This window comes from Molossus molossus, unplaced genomic scaffold, assembly GCF_014108415.1.
Source record: "Molossus molossus isolate mMolMol1 unplaced genomic scaffold, mMolMol1.p scaffold_m16_p_1, whole genome shotgun sequence".
NCBI lineage: Eukaryota > Metazoa > Chordata > Mammalia > Chiroptera > Molossidae > Molossus > Molossus molossus.
Window position 1 is genome coordinate 183,823,078 of NW_023425344.1, and position 20,525 is coordinate 183,843,602.

The 20,525-nt window shown below is 49.4% G+C and overlaps 3 protein-coding genes across 3 annotated transcripts in view; 2 read left to right on the forward strand and 1 right to left on the reverse strand.

The window, feature by feature from the left end:
* Positions 1–715: 715 nt before the first annotated feature.
* On the forward strand, positions 716–4,107 carry DUOXA2 (dual oxidase maturation factor 2). The gene is made up of 6 exons (XM_036268988.1): positions 716–862; positions 1,982–2,039; positions 2,322–2,456; positions 2,699–2,912; positions 3,232–3,446; positions 3,772–4,107. The coding sequence occupies exons 1-6, from the start codon at positions 716–718 to the stop codon at positions 3,954–3,956; spliced, it is 954 nt and encodes a 317-aa protein (XP_036124881.1). The 3' UTR covers positions 3,957–4,107.
* A 1,225-nt stretch (positions 4,108–5,332) lies between these two features.
* DUOXA1 (dual oxidase maturation factor 1) lies at positions 5,333–18,275 on the reverse strand. Its single transcript, XM_036269001.1, has 7 exons — positions 18,166–18,275; positions 8,488–8,664; positions 8,127–8,184; positions 7,303–7,437; positions 6,848–7,061; positions 6,384–6,601; positions 5,333–5,717 (listed from the first exon to the last, which is right to left on the reverse strand). The coding sequence occupies exons 2-7, from the start codon at positions 8,632–8,634 to the stop codon at positions 5,473–5,475; spliced, it is 1,017 nt and encodes a 338-aa protein (XP_036124894.1). The 5' UTR covers positions 8,635–8,664; positions 18,166–18,275; the 3' UTR covers positions 5,333–5,472.
* An 825-nt stretch (positions 18,276–19,100) lies between these two features.
* Positions 19,101–20,525, forward strand: part of DUOX1 (dual oxidase 1) — a 32,900-nt gene continuing 31,475 nt past the window's right edge. Inside the window, exons 1-2 of the mRNA XM_036281824.1 lie at positions 19,101–19,181; positions 19,590–19,714. The gene's annotated coding sequence lies outside the window, so the exon portion shown is untranslated. The remainder of the gene's footprint in view (positions 19,182–19,589; positions 19,715–20,525) is intronic.

Below are 20,525 nucleotides of genomic sequence, written 5' to 3' on the forward strand. Positions count from 1 at the left end.
GGGATGGGAAGATCAGGCCCCAAGCCCCTTCCAACCTCCGGTTTAGGGCCCGGTAGGGATTAGAAATCTTTCCTCTTGGAATCTTTGCTTTTTGCTCTGCTTCCTGCCTCTCCCACTTCACTCCCACCCGCACTCACTAGCAGCCTCCCAGCTGCACTCTCACCCTACTCTCTGGGTCCTCTGAGGCGCTTTGCGCGGCGTCCACTCTGGCTGGACTGGTGACAGGTATAGCCAACTCAGGGCTTGCCCCCTGCTGAGGAGGCAGGGCTCCTCTCATTTGCATAGCGACCGCCGCCTATATTTGCATGGTCTCTTCCCGAACCGACCCAGCTGCTAAACGACGACAACAGCTTGGCACCCTGCCCACGCTGCTATAAAAAGTGTTGGGTCCCGAGCGACATCCAAACGCAGAGCGAACCCGAAGAGCAGCGACAGTAACTGTGAGAAATAATTCCATTCTCCCACCTACCCGACTCCTCCCGGGCCAACCTAGAGCGCTTGAGGGCAGCTAGCGGCTGCGCTTCCTTAGGGGCAAGCCCAGGGGCTCAGACTTAATTAACCCAGTGGGTCGTGCCCTAGCACGCTAGGGGCGGGCTAAAGAGAAGTGGGAACCGGGCTTCGACTCCTTGGACGCTCTCTCCCGGCTCAAGCAGGCTCAACTCCTGGCTCCCGACTTACCCGCCAGCCAACCGGCAGCACTCGGCCGCGTTACAGCATGACTCTCTGGGATGGCGATCTGCCTTTCTACCACCAGTCCCGGCGTCCCGCCGGCTTCAGCGTCCCGCTGCTTATTGTTATTCTGGTGTTTTTGGCTTTGGCTGCCAGCTTCTTGCTCATCTTGCCAGGGATTCGTGGCCACTCGGTAAGGGGGTGCTAGAAGCTGGGGTCTGGGGATGGAGGACATCGTGGACAGCTTGTCTCTGGAGGACCCAGGACAGGTTAAGACTGCAGCAAGGACCCCCATTGAATAGTCAGAGGAGCATAGGTGGAGCAGACCCAGAAGTCTAGTGCAGCAAGCACACATTCCTCAGGACGGGGAGAGGTCTGGTTGAAGACATCCTAGAGACTGATCCAGCTGAATCATTCAGGAGGCTGCCGTAAAGAAGCCTGGTACCCACCTAGTCCAGTAATGCTGGGGCCCATTCTAATCTTCACTTGCTGTGGTGCCTCCTGACTTTCCCCATATTGCAACTCTATTTCCATCCACACTCTCATCCAGTCCTCCTTGTAATTACCTTTGGCCAAAAGGACGGAAACTAGCAGCTCAGATCGCTACATTTCACTTATGCGCTGGCTTGAGATGCTTATATATGGATGCCCCCACCTAAAGATTCTGACATTTCGGCACAGGATTCAAAGTTGTAGCAGACTGAGTACTTTCCCTCAGAATCCCCCCTCTCTCCAAGAAGCTAAGTTGTCTGTTTTTTCAAGTCAAGGAGGACCTACACTCCCTGAGTCTTGACCTGAGTCGGGTTTCTGGGAAACTGACGCACCTAGGAATATCTGAGAGGCTGTGTTCCCACCTCCTCTACTTGGCCACCAAACCCAGGGCCTCCTTCTCTTAGGGAAGGTGACCCCTGCATGCCTAGCACTTCTGGACTCAGTGAGCCTTACCATAGCAGTGACCCGAGCAGGAGGCGGAACCAAGACCTGGAACAAGATAGCTGGTGGGAGTGAAGGTTGTGGGAGAGCACCAGGCAGAGAGAGAGAGCCAGATTGCAAGGTAGACTGGGAAATGGGGTTGAGGAGGCACAAGTTTATGGTCAGAAAATATCAGAAATGCTAGTGGTTCAGAGGAACTTGCACAAAAAGTAAGCCTGAACACAGCCTCAGAATGCCAGGAATGTAACTGGGAAAAGGACACCGGGTGAGAAAGGGCAGTTGTAGAAGCACTAAATATCCAGGTGGCATGGGGTCAAGGGAGCTCCTGGGGACTCTGGTTGAAGAGTACCCAGGCCTGACCTGGAGCTTGTTCCTGCAGCGTTGGTTCTGGTTGGTGAGAGTTCTTCTCAGTCTGTTCATTGGCGCAGAAATCGTGGGTAAGTGTGTGGTGCATCAGATGGGGAGAGGACCTGGGGTGAGGAAGGAGGCTGGCAGAGGGCAGCTGAAAAAAATGGAGAACTGGGGTAGGTTTCCCTCTCCCTCTCCATTCTCCAGCTCTTTCCAGTGCCCACTCTTCTGTCCTTACCATGTATACCATATTGGACCCCTACACCTCCACCCACATCTCTTCACAGTGTCCCACCTTCCATCACCACTCTTCCAATTATATCTCCCCAATCGTTTCCCTACCCCCCCCCATCATGTGCCTCTCTTCACAGCTGTGCACTTCAGTGCAGAATGGTCAGTGGGCAGAGTGAACACCAACACATCCTACAAGGCCTTCAGTGCAGCCCGCGTTCGAGCCCTTGTGGGTCTGCACGTGGGCCTGGAGGGAATTAATATTACACTCACAGGTGAGGGGGCTGGGGCGAAGTGAACTTCTGGGATGAGCTGGCCGCATGGTGAGGGGTGTGGCAGAGGCAGCTACAGGACCTCTCAGGTCTCACAAGGTCATACAGCTTTTGGTCCTCATGAATTTGTATTGCCCCCAAATACTGCCAACCCCGTTTCTCTCGCGTCTTCGCTTTACTACCCCAAACCACTAGTTGCGGGGTTTCGGCTGTGCTCAGCCCCATGACCCCGCCGCGCTCCGCAGGGACCCCAGTGCAGCAGCTGAACGAGACTATCAACTACAACGAGCAGTTCAGCTGGCGTTTTGGCGAGAGCTATGTCGAGGAGTACACGGAGGCGCTGGAGAAGGGGCTGCCCGATCCAGTTCTCTACTTGGCGGAGAAGTTCACCCCGAGCAGCCCTTGCGGGCTCTACCGCCAGTACCGCATCGCCGGACACTACGCTTCAGCTACGCTGTGGTGAGCGCTGGGGGGGAAGACACTGTGTGTGTGTGGGTGGGTGTTTGTACCGGAGAATGTAAACTGCGGTTACAGCCCAATTCGCTCGGGTGAATATGACTGTCCCTCGGGTCAGAAGATCACGTAGTCCGCACAGAACTTGGGATCCCGAAGAGACTCAGCAACTGCTGGGATCAGGTCCACCCGTCGGGTATTTCCCTTGCACTTCCGCCACCCCACCCCGGGCTTTCGTTCTGGGGTAGGGAGGTAGAGGAAGCAAAGCAGCGGGAGCGGGCGAACTGGGAGAAGCCGGCTCACAGCGCGGCTGATGTCTCCGCAGGGTGGCGTTCTGCTTCTGGCTCCTTTCCAACGCGCTGCTGTCTATGCCGGTCCCGCTCTATGGAGGCCTGACGCTCCTGGCCACCGGCGCCTTTGCGCTCTTCTCTGTCTTGGCCTTCGCCTCAATTTCCAGTGTGCCACTCTGTCCCCTCCACCTCGGCTCCTCCCTGATCACCAGTCACTACGGTGCCGCCTTTTGGGTCACGCTGGCCACCGGTGAGGACAGAGGGATGGGCCTGGGGTGGCTGGGGATAAGAACGGGATTTATACCGGTGCGTGCTTTCCAGTTTACGAATCGAGTTCACCTATATTAGACTATTCTGCACCTCTCGATAGGTCGTAGAGGCAGGCACTGTTGTCCATCTTTACAGAAGGGTTTGGTATCTTGCCCAGTTAGCACGCGAGCCCCTGTATCATATCTAAATTAGAGCACGCGCGAGTGTAGAACATGTGAGGGTTGACTCCAGCAGACAAAGAGGGCAGGACGGGTTCTGACCCAGAGTCCTGACCGCCCTCTTTTCTTGCATCCGCACCGCCGCAGGCGTCCTGTGCCTCATTCTAGGAGCGGCGGTGGTGGGTCTCCACTACGCTCGGCCTAGCGCTCTTCGCACTTTCTTGGACGAAAGCGTCAAGAACTGCGGTAACCAGGCGGGAGGGGCCTCACCTCTCAACCTCAACAACCAGCAATTCGGGGCCTCGGAATTAACGAACAGTACTAGCCTGTGAAGCTCAACCTCAGACTTCTACGACCCAACCTCGGACTCCTACTCCGCCTCGGTACCCCACAGGCCGAGAGCAGCCTGTACACGCCCGACCTGGGCCTAGAGAACTCCGGGAGAGGTGTTGCGCTGCGGGAGCCCAAGGAAGGTGGGCAGCCTCAGACGTGCGCCGCGCGCGGTGCACCCTAGAGTCTCCCGTGGTGAGCTGTAAATAAAAATCCCCCCCTTTTTAACTTTTTTTCCATTAATTTCAATGGCTTCTCCAGGTTTTGGGGGGACACGCGCCTTTGGGAAACTTCGCTGGGCTGGAGACAGCCGTAGAACATTCTCTTTCTCTGCCTTGCCAAGAACCCTGATTCTCTTGATCTGGAGAATGCAGAATAACCCAGGTAGAGATCTGGGAGACGGACGCCCTCTAGTGAGCCCAGAGAGGAACCTACCAGAGCCAGCATCTTCCTGAGCCGCCCCAGGCGATGGTAGGGCACAGTGACCAGGCAGGCACCTCACCCTCCACTGACCCACCCACTGGTATCCTCCTCCGCTGGCCCAGCTAAGTGAGCTAGGAGGAAATGGAGTTTGAAGTTTATTCACTAACTTCAGTTTACTCACCAGGGAATGGTGTCTGAAGCCCAAGGTAGATATCAGCAAGGCATAAAAATGTAAATCCTGGGATTATTTTTTAGGTCTTTGGCAAGTCTTACAATTTTATTTGGCAAATTTGAGAACTGAAGCTCAAAGAGAAAGTGGCATAGTTAGTTAATATTAGACCCGGGGTGAGAAGTTTGGTTTCTTCTCCCTCCATTGCTCTCTTTCATTGTACCAAGAGGTCACACACGCTAGGAATGTAAAGGAAGAGCAAAGGGGACCCACGAGAAAGGAAAACAAGAGGTGCAGAGGGATGAGAGGGACCACAGAATCACACTGTAACTGCTCCCTGCTGCACATCATTGTGTGGATGAAGCTAGGTTTCAATAAATGGAACCCTGAACAGGCAAAGCATCGAAGAAAGGCAGGGTTGCTGTGTGGAGACATTTGGTCTTACCATGTGACAGAGTTTACGGGGAGCCCCAACATCTGTTCAGCACCTTAGGTTTTTGTTTGTTTGTTTTTGTCTTTGTTAATCCTCACCCGAGGAACTTTTCCCATTGATTTTTAGAGAGTGGAAGGAAGAGAGAGAGAGAACCATCAACATCTCTCACATCAACTGGTTGCCTCCCACACGACTCTCACTGGGGCCAGAGATCGAATCTGCAACCCAAGCATGTGCCCTTGACCCAGAATCGAATCTGAGACCCCTCAGTCCATGGAGCCAATGCTCTATCCACTGAGAAAACTGGCCAGGGCAGCACCTTAGGTTTTTAGTTTTGTTTTGTTAACACTGAGTCTTCTTTTTCTGCTCCACCTACAGACCAGAGTTGGAGGGCTGATACAATCCATTCTGTGGGCAGTCTGGTGGTTTTATAAGGCTCAAAAGAGGCCTGGAATCAGACTGGAAGTTTGGATGGCTACTAGGGAGAAGAAACTTATAGGGCAGGGTCAGGTACTTTGGAGTGCTCCTCCTGGGAGGAAGCCTCTGACAGAGAAATGTACTGGGGCTTAGGACTCTCGGCTGTGGACCGGTAGCGGGCGCTCAGGAGTCCCCCTTCTTCAGGATTCCACTCCAGTCCAGGGTTCTCCCCCACACTCTGAGTGAAGAAAGCCTTCAGTCTGTGGGGCTGCATCCTGTGGGCCACCACCATGGCCAGGCCCAGCAGCATACAAAGCAGTCCTGGGAATGAGGCGATAGTGATAGTTTAGTGATGGTGACACCCTCCCAAGGACATTTTCTTCTAAGAGCATCAGAACACTGTAAGGGAGGCCTGGCACCCCTGCTTCAACACAACTTGGGCTCAGAGAGGTGGTTGTGAGTTTTGAACTTGAAGCCCAATGCAATTTCATTTATATCCCCCAGGAGAGAGAATCTAAAAACAGAAAACCCCTGAGGGAAGGTTAGGGCACAAAGGAGGAGGCCTGGGAAAGGGCATGCGGCACAGACACCGTGGACAGGAGAGGACAATAAAACAGCAGGACACTTGAAGGCTATGTGAGGCATGGACAGAGAAGGGAGAAGGGTTCTAGGAATGGGGGACACAGAGAAGAGTGTTTGGGGAAAGTGGGTGGGGATATGAGATTCAAAGATTTGGGAAAGAGTTAAGGAAAGAGAGAGTTAGGGGATGAGGGACATGACAGAGAAAGAAAGAAGACACGGGAGTAGGCATACACAAAGAGCGAGGGGGGATGGAATTGGGGTGAGAAAACCTAGAGATGAGGGATATAAGAAGGATGGGGCTTTAAAGAATGGAAAGGCATTCTGGCCCTCGGACCCTCAACCCCATCAACGTGATGATCCCTGGTCCTGAGCTCTCCAGTGCCTGTCTTCAGGGCTGGACCTCACCTGTGGTCAGTGTGATCCAGAAGGCAGGCCCATGGTGAAAGTGCAGCATAGCAGTGCCCAGGTGCAGAGGACAGGGTGGGGTGAGTGGCGTGGCAATAGAGAAGAAGAGCAGTCCCAACAGCTGGAAGATGCCTGTGGCAAGCAGCATGTGGCAACCGTAGACCAGCACAGGTATGGACAGCATCACGTTGGCCAGCAGCCAGCAGAGGAATGCCACCCTGGAGAGCCAGGACCCTGTGAAGGCTGGCCCAGGCTCCTCTACCTGGAGGGCTCCAGGTGGAGGCTCAGGGACCCAAGGATACCCCAAAGATGTGAGGTAAGGATTTCTGCCTTGGGCTTCCCAACTGAGTACTGTGGTGACTGATGCCAGCCTGCCTCTTAGGGATCGCCAGGTAAGTGGAGGAGAGGTGGCTAAAAACTCTGTTCCTGGGTCTAGACTTATGGGGCCTCCATCCCACCCTCACCACAGAATGGCCGAGGTGTAGTGTCCTGCCAGGCGGTACTGGCCATGCAGGCCACAAGGGCTGTTTGGGGTGAACTTCTCGGCCAGGTAGAGGACGGGGTCTGGCAGTCCCTGCTCCAGTGCTCTTGCATACTCCTCAGCATAGTTCTCCTTTAGGCGCCAGGTGAACTCCTCATTGTAATTGATGGTCTCATTCAGCTGTTGCACTGGGGTCCCTGGGACATGGGGTAGCTGTGCTCAGCAGGGACCCAAAGGCCAGAGGGGGGCATTTGCCTGGGTAAGGGGCTCACCACAATGGGTCGAGGGACAGGAGCTTGTCTCAGTGAACAGAAGGTGGTTTCCAAGGTCTGGGAATTCCCCCTCCTACCATCCCCCTATCCAGTAGCTCTTTGGACTGCAACAAACTAGACACAGAGCAGAGCTTTTCCCTCCCTTACTGGTAAGAGCCTTCCTCACCTGTGAGTGTGATGTTGACTCCTCTCAGCCCAACCTGGAGCCCAACGTCAGCACTGATCCACTGGGAACTGAAGGCCTTGTATGATGTGTTGGTGCTGACCTGGCCCACAGACCACTCAGAACTGAAATTCACAGCTGGGGTTGGGGAGTTGGACATTCAGGAACTCGGAGAGTTCTGTGCATTGCTGAGCTAGAGTCAGTGGGAGAGCTACAAGGGGACCATGTCTGTTTTGCTTATAATTGTATATCCTGTATATCCATTAACTAACCTAGGATCTGGCTCATGGTTGGTTTGCCAACAATGTGTGAGATGAATAAATGGGTCAGAATCCTAATTTCCCTTGGTCATACTCCTCTTACACCTTCCTTCCCTTCCTCTCCCCATTTAGGAAGAGCTACTCAAACAGCTCGGGGAGGAAAACAATGTAATAAACCATGCTGGGCAAACACAGCTTCAACTTAGAGACTTTTCACTTCTGCATTTGCCTGGTTCTCAAAGCAAAGCAAGCAGCCCTCCCCATTTCCTCCCTCCAGACTCCAAAGGCCCTCTCCCCACAGACATTCATTTTTACCTGCTTTCCTCTGAATAAAAATATTAGGAAGGTTGGAGAGACGCATCTAGGATGGTTTCCCAGGGCCCGCACCCCTCTGGGCAAGGGTAAAAGTAGGGGATATGGCCATAATGAGGGAGGCATGTGGACAGGGTCTGGAAGACCACCCTGAAGCAGAAGCTGCTATGGGGAAACAAGGAGAGGCCAGACTGGCTGCTGAGAGAGTCAGATGGGACGGAGGCACTGCCTGGAACAGCTGTGCTTCACACTCACCCAGGATCACGGCTCCGATGAATAAGCTGGTCACCACCCGAAACAGCCAGAACAGCCTCTGAGCCATAACAGGTTGGGTGGGTTTAGGAAGGAGCACCCTTCTTCCAAATCCACCCTTCCTCTTTCCAGGTTTGGGGTTACTCAGTCAATTGAGATCAGAGTGCCTGGCACATGATAGGTAATCAATAATCATCTGTTGAATCAATGAGTGGAGGAGTTCTCTGCTGGGGGGTAGGGTGTTGCTTTCTCAGGACTGGAGCCTCTTTTCTGAGTCTGGTTGTAGTAAGAGAGTATGGCCCCCTCACCCTGAGGCCAAGGTCTCTCTGGGGTTGGGGTCTCCAGGGCTGGGTTTGTTTCTTACCATTTTACCCCGAATGCCAGGCAGGATGATGATGAATGTGATGAGTGCAGTCAGAAAGATTGTAACGATGATGGCCAAGGTGGTGTCCATTGGGAAGGTTGGTTTGGGGCCAGCATAGAAGGGGAATGTGTGTCCAAAAGCAGCCATTTTGGTGGGTTTGTGCAGGGGAGGCAGATGCTGTACAACAGGAACAGATGTTTACTGATGCCCTGTATACCAGGCACAGCTCCTGGTGCTGGAGATACAGCCAAGAATAAACCAGATGAGGGCCCTTTTCTCTGGAGCCCACCAGACTTCCCTGTTACTGTCATTCCACTGCCCCTCAGCCATCCATCTCCCTGTGAGAGAATGAGGGTTTTGGTAATCAGTTTCTGTGGCCCCATGCTCCCTTCCTAACTTCCAGGTCCCCTAAATCAGTGCCACCACTACCCTGGAGGCTTCTCTGCTTCCTTCAGGACAGTCTTAAAAACGTAATTTTATTTATTTATTTATTTATTTATTTATTTATTTATTTATTTATATCTCCCTCAAGCCTCCAGCTTAAGCAGACAGATTGCAGAACATAAAAAGAGCTATATTTACTATCAAGTGAAAGTATAAGGGTGAAAGATAGTACAGATTACAAAAAGATTGGCTTTCCTCTTCAGTCCCCAAAGGAACAAAGTCCAGACAGCTCTGCTAAGTATATAATCTAACTATAACATCCGAGGGCTGATTTCCAGACCTGGCCCTGCCCACACTGGTCTGTCCAGCTTTCTCAAGCGCCTGGCTCCTGCTCTGGTAACTCCAGAACAATCAAGCTGAATCGAGTTCACCTCAGTGAGCACTGAAGGAGCACCTGCCCTCCACCAGGCACGGCGCTGGGGCCAGATGTCCTTCTACTGCACACATCATCAACCGCAGCCTTTCTCCTTGACTTAAATTCCCAGACCTCATTTCAGCTCAAACACTGGCTCAGTTCGTCTCTGCCTGTTCCCTGATCTCAGAAATAGATTGACTCTAGTTTGTTCCCTTGTAGATGGATATTGGGAAATGGTACCAGAACTTACTGTGTTTTGTTAAATCCATACAGAATGGATTACAAGACATGTTATTATTTTATGTACAAGAAAGAGAGAAGGAAGGAAGGAAGGAAGGAAGGAAGGAAGGAAGGAAGGAAGGAAGGAGAAAGAAGAGAGAGAGAAAGGAAGAAAGAAAGGGACTATAGTTTAAACCATGATAGCCATTGTTGGTAAGATACACCTCAATTTCAGAGATGTCAAAATGTGAAAAAACAAAACAAAAACATCTTATAATCAATGATTCCAACTCAGCTCATTTCCCTGAGTGTGATCTATACTGGGGCCTTGGTTTGTCCAGGAGGCTCCATGCTTTATAGCCTGACCAGGTAGTGTCTTGTTAAATGATATAGTGAAAGAATAAACTTTGGAGTTAAGTAGCTCTGTGTTTGATTTCCACCTCTGCCTCTTGCAAGTTACCTGACCTTTATAAAAAGTTTTATTTAAAAATGGGGATGCCTGGCTGGTGTGGCTCACTGGTTGAGCATCGACCTATGCACCAAGAGGTTGCTGGTTTGATTACCAGTCAGGGCTCATGCCCAGTTTGTGTGCCCGATCCCCGGTGGGGGTGAACAGGAGGCAGCCAGGAGATGTTCTCTCTCATTGATGTTTCTGTCTCTCTCTCCCTCTCCCTTCCTCTCTCTAAAATAAATAATAAAAGAAATTTAAAAATGGAGATAATAATAATGTTTACCTCATAGGTTCATTGTGAGTATAAAATGAGATTATGTATGTAAAGTGCAAAGAATAGTACCTGGGAACTTCCGGTCAAGATGGCGGCGTAGGTAAGCGCGGTATCTTGGCCTCCCACAACCACATCCAAGTTACAACTAACTACTGAACAACCATCATTCAAAACTGCCTGAAATCGAGCTGAATGGAAGTCCTACAACTACAGAATTAAAGCAGCAGCCACATCGAGACTGGTAGGAGGGGCGGAGGCAGACAGGCTGGTCCCACACCCACGTGTGGCAGATAAAAATCAGGAGGACACCTCAGCTGGGAAGGTCCTCCCTGAGGACTGAGGGGTCCCTGTCCCACACCAGATGCCCCACTCAGGGTTCCAGTGCCAGGAAGAGAAGTCCCCATAACTTCTGGCTGGAAAAACCAGCGGGAACTGATGCTCAGGGAGGCTGAGGCAGCTGGAGCCCTAGGCAGCTCCTCTTAAAGGGCCCTTGTACACTTATCAGACTCACTCCCTCTAAGTTTGGAGGGGAGGCAGCTCGAGGGGCGCCAGAGATATACAGGGAAGAACTGAGCTGTTTGGCACTGGAGCGAGGGCTGGAGAGGGGGCTTTCTCCAGGACAAACATGCTGTCAGAGACCTTTGTTCCTTTGGTGAGCCCTTCCCTGGGGCGGCAGACAGCCACCATATCTGGGACTCCAGCAACCTGGCTCACACTGGTAGCCCTGCCCTGGTGATTCCCTGAGGCCCCGCCCCACTCAACTTTCAGGCCCACCCAAGCTGTTGCCAGTTGCTTAACCATAGGATTGGCCTGTCTTGGATCCTGCTTCAGGTTCTTCTAAATTCTTTCAAACAAGGAACATCTGGTCTCAGATAGCCCCATAACTCTCATTCAGTAATACACAGAAACAAACACAGGGAGGTAGCCAAAATGAGGAGACAAAGAAACAGGTCCCAAATGAAAGAACAGAACAAAACCCCAGGAAAAGAACTAAGCGAAATGGAGATAAGCAACCTAACAGATGCTGAGTTCAAAATACTGCTTATAAGGATGCTCAATGAACTTAGTGAGGGCCTCAAGAGCATTAAAAAGGACGAGTCAGAAGTGAAGGATGCACAGTCAGAAATGAAGGAGGCACTAACTGAAATAAAGAATAATTTACACAGATTCAATAGTAGAGTAGGTAAAGCCAAGAAGCAAACCGTCAATTTGGAATATAAGGAAGCAAAAAACAGCCAATCAGAACAGCAAAAAGAAAAAAGAATCCAAAAAAATTAGGATAGTGTAAGGAGCCTCTGGGACAACTTCAAGCGTGCCAACATTCACATCTTGGGGGTGCCAGAAGGAGAAGAGAGAGAACAAGAAATCGAAAACCTATTTGAAACAATAATGGCAGAAAACTTCCCTAACTTGGTGAAGGAAACAGACATACAAGTCCAGGAAGCACAGAGAGTCCCAAACAAGATGAACCCCAAGAGGCCCACACCAAGACATATCATCATCAAAATGCAAAAGGTTCAAGACAAAGAAAGAATCTTAAAAGCAGCAAGAGAAAAGCAGTTAGTTACCTACAAGGGAGTTCCCATAAGACTGTCAGCTGATTTCTCAAAAGAAACTTTGCAGGCCAGAAGGGAGTGGCAAGAAATATTCAGAGTGCCCTGGCCAGTTTGGCTCAGCGGTTAGAGCGTCGGCCTGTGGTCTGGAGAGACCCGGGTTCGGTTGCCCGCTAAGGGCCACTACTTCGGTTGCAGGTTGTCTCCCAGGCCCTGGTTGGTCGGTGGGGTGGGCAGCCACTCGCTGGTGTCCCTTCAACGGTCGATGTTTCTCTCTCTCTCTCCCTTCTGCTCTCTCCCTCCCATTCTATCTGTACAAAAAAATGGAAAAAATATCCTCGGGTGAGGATAAAAAAAAAAAAAAAGAAATATTCAGAGTGATGAAACGCAAGAACTTACAACTAAGATTACTTTATCCTGCAAAGCTGTCATTTAGAATCGATGGCCATATAAAGAGTTTTCCAGACAAGAAAAAGTTAAAGGAGTTTATCACCACCAAACTGTTATTATATGAAATGTTGAAGGGTCTTTTTGAAGAAAAAAATAAAATATATGAACAAACAAAATGGCAATGAATACATACCTATCGACAATGGATTCTACAAACAAAATGAACAGGCAGAACAGAAACATTCTCATAGGTATGAAGAACATTTTGTTTGTTGCCAGATGGGAGGAGGGCTGGTTGGAATGGGTGAAAAAGGTGAAGGGATTAAGAAGAACAAATTGGTTGCTAGACTGTCAAACCTCAAAGAGAAGGGGGTTGGGGGGTGGGAAGAAATAAACCAAAGAACTTATATGCATAATCAATGGACACAGACAATAGTGTGGGAAAAGGTGGGAGGGGGGCGGGAGTGGGGAGGAGGGGGTCAATGGGGGGGGAAATGAGGAACATCTGTAATACATTCAACAATAAAAATAAATAAATAAATAAATAAATAAATAAATAAATAAATAAATAAATAAATAAAGTATCTGGCACAGAATAGTATCAATAAATAGAAGCGACCAGATTGGGAGGGAGGGAGCATTTCATTATTCCATTTATCTCCAGTTCTTTTTGGAGAGAACTGGACTGAAATCAGTTCTGGGTTTGGTTCCAGGTTTTCAGTGTATAGTTTAACATTAGGAAGGCAACTGACAACTTCCTTGGTCTTTGGTTTCTTTATCTGCAATTAGAAGGGTCCCTTCTAGTTCTAAATACTGTGATTCTCCTACAAAACATCGTAGCTCCCAACCTTCTCCTCTCCTTCTAGGCAGGATATGTTCTTAACTTGTCAACTCTCCCATCCCAAAGGAATGAGTCTCTCTTTTCTGGGCTCTGACACCAGTTCAGCCTGCTTTCACCACCACCTTTCTCATCAGTTATCCCCCTTTCTCTTTGTGACTTTTTTTATCCTCATCCGAGGATATTTTTCCATTTTTTGTACAGATAGAGTGGAGGGAGAGAGAGGAAGGGAGAGAGAGAGAGAGAAACATCGACGTGAAGGGACACATCGAGTGGCTGCCACCCGCACGACCAACCAGGGCCCGGGACAAACTGCAAACGAAGTACGTGCCCCTAGCGGGAACCAAACCCGGGTCTCTCCGGACCACAGGCCGACGCTCTAACCGCTGAGCCAAACTGGCCAGGACTCTCTTTGTGACTTTGCAGCTTCTCTTTGTCTACTGGATCCTTCTCTCAAGGATGTGCTTAAATGTTTCCCATCTAAAGAACCCAAAGAAAAAGGGCTCTCTCCCTTGACCTTCTGGGTCCCCTACAGCTACCATCTTATCTCATTCTCTCCCTTTTATAGCCAGGCTTTCTGGAAGAATAGTCTATGTTGGTACTTGTACTGCTTTATCTCCTCAACGCATTGCAATCTGGCCTCTCCCTATCCCCAACTTCTCCGTTAGGTTACCAAATGCTAAATCCAAAGGGATGTTTTCGCTTTTCATCCTTTTTGACCTCTCTGTAGTATTTGACTGTGAACAATTCCCTCTTTCTTTAAACATTTTCTCCTTGGACCTCCATGACACCATTCTCTTGGGTCTCCTGCCTATGGAGTTTGGGTCTTTTGTAGTTCCTTTGCTAGTTCTTTCTCCCTCTTAAATGTTTCTGTTCTCTAGGATTCTGTCTTCACTCTCTTATTTTAGCACTCTTCCCGATTCCCTGGGCGAGCTCATCCATCCCCATGGCTTATGCTTCTCAAATTCATGTTTTTAGGTAGACCTCCTCTCTGGGCTCTAGACACAAAAGGGTCAATTATCCCATGGATATTTTCACTCAGATGTTCTATGGATACTTCACATTTAACAAACTGAATTTACCATGTCTATTTTGCTTTTGATATATATTTTTTTTTTATTGATTTTAGAGAAAGAGGAAGGGAGAGGGAGAGAGAGATAGAAACATCGATGAGAGAGAACATTGATTGGCCATCTCTTGCATGCCCCCCACTGAGGATTGGGCCTACAACCTGAGCATGTGCCTTGACTGGGAATCAAATCAGCAACCTCTTGGTGCATGGGTCAACACTCAACCTCTGAGCCACACTGGTTGGGCTGCTTTTGATATTTTTTGTCACCACTTCATTAATCAAATAAGCCAGATACCTGGAATAGCTTACTTCTTAAATATTTCTTGAAACCATCCATGCATTTCCTTCCTTACTGCCCCTGCCCTTATTCAGCCTCATCCTGTCTTGCCTGGTGTCAAAATGATTTTTCTAATAAGCAAATATAATTATTTCTTTCTTTCTTTTCTTCTCTTCTTTTTTCCCCTCGCCCAAGGACATTTTTGCATTTATCTTCAGATAGAGAGGGAGGGAGAAAAGGAGGGGGGGGAGAGAGAGAGAGAGAGAGAGATGTGAGAGAGACACATCAACTGCTTGCCACCTGCACAACCCCAACCGGGGCGGAGATAAACTGCAACTGAGGTACGTGCCCCTAGCGGGGAACCAAACCCAGGACTCTCCGGTCCACGGGGCAGATGCTCTAACTGCTGAACCAAACAGGTCAGGGCTCTCTCCTCCTCCTCCTCCTCCTCCTCCTCCTTGCTCTGGGTAAAATCTAATCTCACCATCACATAGAAAACTCTCTGTAGTCTGGTCCTACCTACCCTTCCATCTCCATCTTTTGCTCAACCTAATCTCTAGCCACACTGAACTACTGGCCTTTCCCGGAATCTGACATGCTCCTTCAAGCCTTCATGCCTTTGTATATGCTATTTCCTCTGCCTAGAACGCTCTTACCTTCTTGGCAAACTCCTTTTCACTCTTCAATTCTCAGCTTGTGTTAACTCCTCCTTGAACTTTCTTCTAATGCCATCGGGACTATGTGGATGTTTTTACCGTCAATGTTCTGATTATATTTTTAACAAAGCTGCATAATCCCAATAATCACCTTATAGTCTAATTGTTTGAACATCTCTCTCCTTTAGCTTCTAATCTCCTTGTTCTATATTTGCATCTCCTATACATTGCATATGCTAATCATTCTGTGGATCAAATGAATGAATGAATGAATGAATGGGTCCCTCCCTGTGCAGGTAGCATCTTCTATTTGAAACACAAGAGGGAGCTGTGCTCCCTGATTGCCCTGTGCTATACTCTCATTCAACATTAACTTATCACCAATATAGGACTAAGGACTAGGCAGGAAGGGATTTTTACCAATCCTGTCAATTTTTAATGCTTTCACAAAATTTCAGAAAATCTCTTCCAGTGCTTGGATTCTCCAAAGCATGATGCTCATGTTTAATTGAACCTGAAACATACATTTTAACTCTAACTGAAGATGAGTAACTAAGAATCCGTGGATTAAATTATTTTGTAAAATATGTGATAGTGATATTGATTTTAAAGCAGATGTTTATTGGCCTAAGAGTTTTAAATTTATGACACTTAGAATGAAGCCATTATAATTTTGATGGAAGGCTGTTTTTTTTTTTGTTTTTTTTTTTTAGATAGAGTGGGAGGAAAAGAGAGGAAGAGAGAGAGAGAGAAACATGGATGTGAAAGGGACACATCGAGTGGTTGCCTCCCACACGACCCAACCAGGGCTAGGGAGAAAATGCAACCGAGACACGGGCCCTTAGTGGGAACCGAACCTGGGTCTCTCTGGACCGCAGGCCTACGTTCTAACCACTGAGCAAAACCAGTTAGGGCAGAAAGCTGTATTTTTTGGAAAGTCTATAAAATGTAGAAAATCTTGGTTAGTAAGATATGAAGATAAAGCAAGTTTGCTAATAGTAAGAATACATGTTACATTCTGGAACCTCAAAAACAAATGTTTGCAATATAAGCAAATAATAATAGTGTAATGTATTTTGGTCAGGGTCACATTATTCCTGCATTTATTTGAAAGGGAGGTTTTATATGCCCTGGTCGGTTTGGCTCAGTGGTTAGAGTGTTCACCCATGGACCAAAGAGTCTCAGGTTCAATTCCCAGTCAATGGCACATACCTCAGCTGTGGGTTTAGACACCTGGCCTGGTTGTCCTGGAGGCAACCAGTTGATGTGTCTCTCTCACATTGATGTTTCTCTCTCTTTTCCTCCCTCCCTCCCACTCTATCTAAAAAATATATACATATATTTATATAGATATACAAATATATATTTTATAATATAAATATAAATATTAATATATGTAAAATATATTAATATATATTCATATATAGTATATATCAATGGAAAAATATCCTCAGGTGAGGATTAAAAAAAAAGAAATGAAAGGGAGGTTATAAAATATTTTACAAGAATATTTTACATCTCTATTAGCATGGTGCTTCAAAGAAACACTAACAAAAGGCTTTCTGTATTTTAAGTACAGAAGAACAATGTTATCTTATTTCCAGATTTCCAAAATATTTTTTAAAGATGACTAAAGCAAAAAGATAGTTCATGAATGAAATTTACCTTGATTAATTGTTTCTTGTTCCATTTAGTGAATTAGGTCTTCCTGAATTCACATTGTCTACTTTAAAGTTATTTTTTCATGACCTTGATCTTAATTTGATTATAATTATTAAGCTAATAGGCCTCCTGCATAAAGAGGTGGGACTAAGATGAAAAGTCCCCACATCCAGCAAACCCACTTTTTCTATGAAGCTTGTAGTTTCCCTCAGGAACACCTTCCTCCCTGGTTTGCCAAGAGAGTCTGGCAGTAAAATTTCTTCTAATCTGATAATAATCTCATGTCAGTCTTCCCTTGACCCGCTTCTCCTTGAGCTCACCACCATGACTGGTATATATACACAATGTATATTGATATTAATAAGCACAAGATACAATCAGACATACACCTACAAGTTCATATAAATGGAAATACAGGCACAAGAAGAAAGAGGTTCTCAGTAACAGACATGAGACACAAAAACCCTGCATCAGAGCCCCTGTGACAAAACTGGGGTGCTTTCCCATTGAGGCAGGCCAATCCTCACACTTTCGGGTCCTCCTTTATCTCCTGACCTGGAAAGGTGAGGAACACCTTTTCCCTTCCTGAAGTCCCTTAAAATACTGAAGCATTTCTCATATTAAGTTGTATGCCACACACAGTCACCCAGTACTACTTACCAAAGGATGAAATGGGGTTCCCATGTGTGTATGAAGAGTGGGAAAGAAATAGTTCCAATCTTTAAGAAAATTCATCCTAGTACAAGTTACAATCTTCAGCATCCAAAGTTCTTATGAGCTTTCTTACTGCTCTGTGGCCTCTCTTAGCTTTACAGGAGTTTCTTCTTGAAGCCTCTGGCCCACCGCCCCCATCTCTGGAACCCATAGAGTAAAGACTATTAATTCTCTCTACAAAGGGGGAGTGAGTCACATTCCCAAGTCGCCAAGAGCTGTAATTGGTGATAACACAGCTACCAGAATGTGGTTTATGGTTTATTTCTCCAGTTCGGGTTGACCCCATTAAAAGTTTACAGCCCTGGCTGGCTAAGGAGACCCTGTCAGAAACTCCTGTCCAGGGCTTTCCTCTTCAAGAACGTGTGTGGGCATGTGTATGTGTGTTGTTGCATTGAAGGAAAGATTAAATGGAGAATCAGAACAAGATCTGAAAAGTAGTTGAGGCAAGAATCCTCAGTAAGAGCTGAGGTTAGGTAAGGATCCCAGGAGTGCTAAGTCATACAAACCAAACTATCCAGATAAGCCAAGATAAGGATTGGATTTCTGTAGGTATTGTGGCGTTTACTGCTTTATGGGGTTTTTCTTGCCTCCTCTTAGTTTCTTAACCAAACCTTTTGACGATCTGATTTTGATCAGGTTGGACGCAGGAAGTGCGCCCCTAGCCTAGAGGCCCGGGAGAGGGCGGCACTTCAAGACCCCTTCCAAAACCACTGGGACCGCAACGACCCTAGCAACCACATCCCCGCCACTCACGCGGCACCAGGTTTCCCTACCTTCGCCTCTTCCAAACAATGCGTGCGTGGCAGCTCGCGCCGCTGGCCTCCTCCTCGTGGAACCTCGTGGCGCCCTCGGGAGTGGAATCGGGGCACCTGGTCCTGACGTTCTGTCTGGAAAGCGCGTGCCCTTTCTCTCGGCGGGGCTCCCTTCCACCGAGCCTGGTCTTCTCCTTCACTTAAGGACCAGGCTATAACCGGACAAACCGGGTCCCGGATGCTTCTCCACCTCCCACTCTAAGTCACCCTCGACCTTCTCAGACCTCACCCCAGGCTCCGCGGCGCTGCCCCACACCAGCCTGGCACAGAGAAGGGCCGGTGCAGATCCCACCGCAGCCATCTCTCAGACTCCTCCTCCCCCCAGGCCCAGCACCCCGGGCAGCTCCGGCACAAACCTAGCGATGCGGTCGGGGTGCGGCGGGCGCGGGCGCGGCGAGACCTCGGCGGTGTCAGGGTGAACTCCCCCCGGGGGTGGTCGACACAGTCCTTAACAGGGTCTGAGGATGGGTGCCTTGCTTGGACGCCTGGCCAGGTCTTCGGATCTCGGTCTTAGAGCCCACAGCCAAAGGTGTGGAGAGCATTTGGGGAGCGCCTCTCCGTTCCCCTCCACCTCTCCGTCTTCCTCCCACTCAGCCTCAGCAGACCCGTGGAAGCAGATTTGCCCTCTTCGCCCTCCCTTTTGGCCGCACTAGCCGGGTCCTAGTCATGGACCGCACTTTCCCTCCACCTGGGTCCCGCGAGCACGTGGCGTCTCACCTTGCGAGCCCCGGTCCCCTCAGAGCACCTCCGCGGGTCCCCTGAGCGCCGGCTTCTACCTCGCCTCGCCCCGCCCCGCCCCGCCCCGCCCCGCCGTGGAACTGGGGCGCGCCGGCGCCTTTTCACCCACCCCTCGCGGCCCGGTCCGCCCCGGAGCAGAACTGGAGAGGGAGCTGGACTCGAGCGGGCGTCGAGGGCCGAACTTCCAGCCAGGCGGGATCTGAGTCGCAGTCCCTGCTCCGGGGACAGCACCGCCGCAGGTCAGAGCCCTGAGGGCTTCTCTGGGCCCGCGGATCTGGGAGCTGGGGGGGAGGAAGCTCCAGCGGGGTGGCTGCGGCAGGGTGTGCCCCAGCTCCGCCACATTTTTGAGGGAAGGGGAATCCAACCTGATCTCAGCCTCCTTTCCCAGCCTGAGACTACAGCTGGCACTGTTAGGACCTATCCTCCACCCCACCCAGATTTGGGGAGACTGGATGCTTTGGGATCTGGGAATGTTGGGTGGCCTGGTTTGCTTGAGCCTTAGGAAATCTCTCTGGAGCCCCTCCTGGCACCAGCACACCATGCCAGGGAGGAATTGGGGACATCTAGAGAGCAGGCTTTCCTCTTCAGTCCTCTCTTGTGCCCAAGTTGGATTCCTTACGGCCTTGACTCATCTTTCCCCTCCCCAGAGTCACCACTGTAGGACTTCGTGGCTGGAAAAGTTGCCTGGTGAGGCAGGCCTGTATTCTTCCCCTGGCCCTGCCACTGCCTGGGGCTTTACAGCCCTTTCCTGAGGTTGTACCTTCCTTTCAAGGTTGGTGAGAGGTTACAGAACCAATGTTGCTTTGTAAATCATTGTGGCTACCCACCCACAAGGAATGGTTATTAAGCACTTCCATCTTCTCCTTCAGGTTGTTCCCACAGCCTGGCCTGAAGGCTCACTGCATGCTTTTACAGGTTGAATGGTGCACTGGTGTCTAGGACCAAGGATCCAGAAGTCAGAGTGGTAGGGAGGAAGGGGAAGGGCATCTTAGATCAGGGAAGGACCACTGTGGCCACTTCAGCATGCCCAGCCTTAGGCTTCAACCTGATCTTCACAAACTACCAAAGGTTGGCATCTGGACAACCTCTGGGTGGAGTGAGAAAACCAAGGTTTTGCATTCTGACAAGGTCTACGTTTTGTTTTCTTATTTCTTTAATGGGAGATGGCCAGTGGAGATGAGGTCACCCTCTGGGTTCCTTCCACTGTAACTAGATAACCTGTCCAGGAGCCCTGAGGGTTTGGCTAGAGGTGAGGCTTTCGATGAACTCCCACCTTCGTCCACTAGATAGTTCCCCAGCCCCATTCCACATTGCCTTTAGGAGGTCCTTACTGGCCTTCGGCTCTTCCTGTGCCACTCAGAAGTTCCAACCTGGGCCCTCTGCTGCCTCTGTTTCCCTGTTGTACCTGGGTGACTTACTGGACTAGGGAGAGAGAGAACAGGAAGTCAGCATTAAACACAGGAACACCTTTGAGTTGACTAAGAGGAGCTAAGCTCCAGCCCACCCTCTCTATATCACATTTACTTCACACCTGCCACTTTTCAGTCTCACATTTGATCCTGGCAACCATGCTAGATGGTAGA

Coding starts and splice junctions, on each gene's coding strand:
- DUOXA2 (XM_036268988.1), top strand. CDS start 716: ATGACTCTCTGGGATGGCGATCTGCCTTTCTACCACCAGTCCCGGCGT. Junction 863..1,981: donor CAGGGATTCGTGGCCACTCG/GTAAGGGGGTGC, acceptor TTGTTCCTGCAG/CGTTGGTTCTGGTTGGTGAG. Junction 3,447..3,771: donor TTGGGTCACGCTGGCCACCG/GTGAGGACAGAG, acceptor GCACCGCCGCAG/GCGTCCTGTGCCTCATTCTA.
- DUOXA1 (XM_036269001.1), bottom strand. CDS start 8,634: ATGGCTGCTTTTGGACACACATTCCCCTTCTATGCTGGCCCCAAACCA. Junction 6,602..6,847: donor TACACCTCGGCCATTCTGTG/GTGAGGGTGGGA, acceptor CTGGCTCTCCAG/GGTGGCATTCCTCTGCTGGC. Junction 5,718..6,383: donor CTGGATCACACTGACCACAG/GTGAGGTCCAGC, acceptor CCTCATTCCCAG/GACTGCTTTGTATGCTGCTG.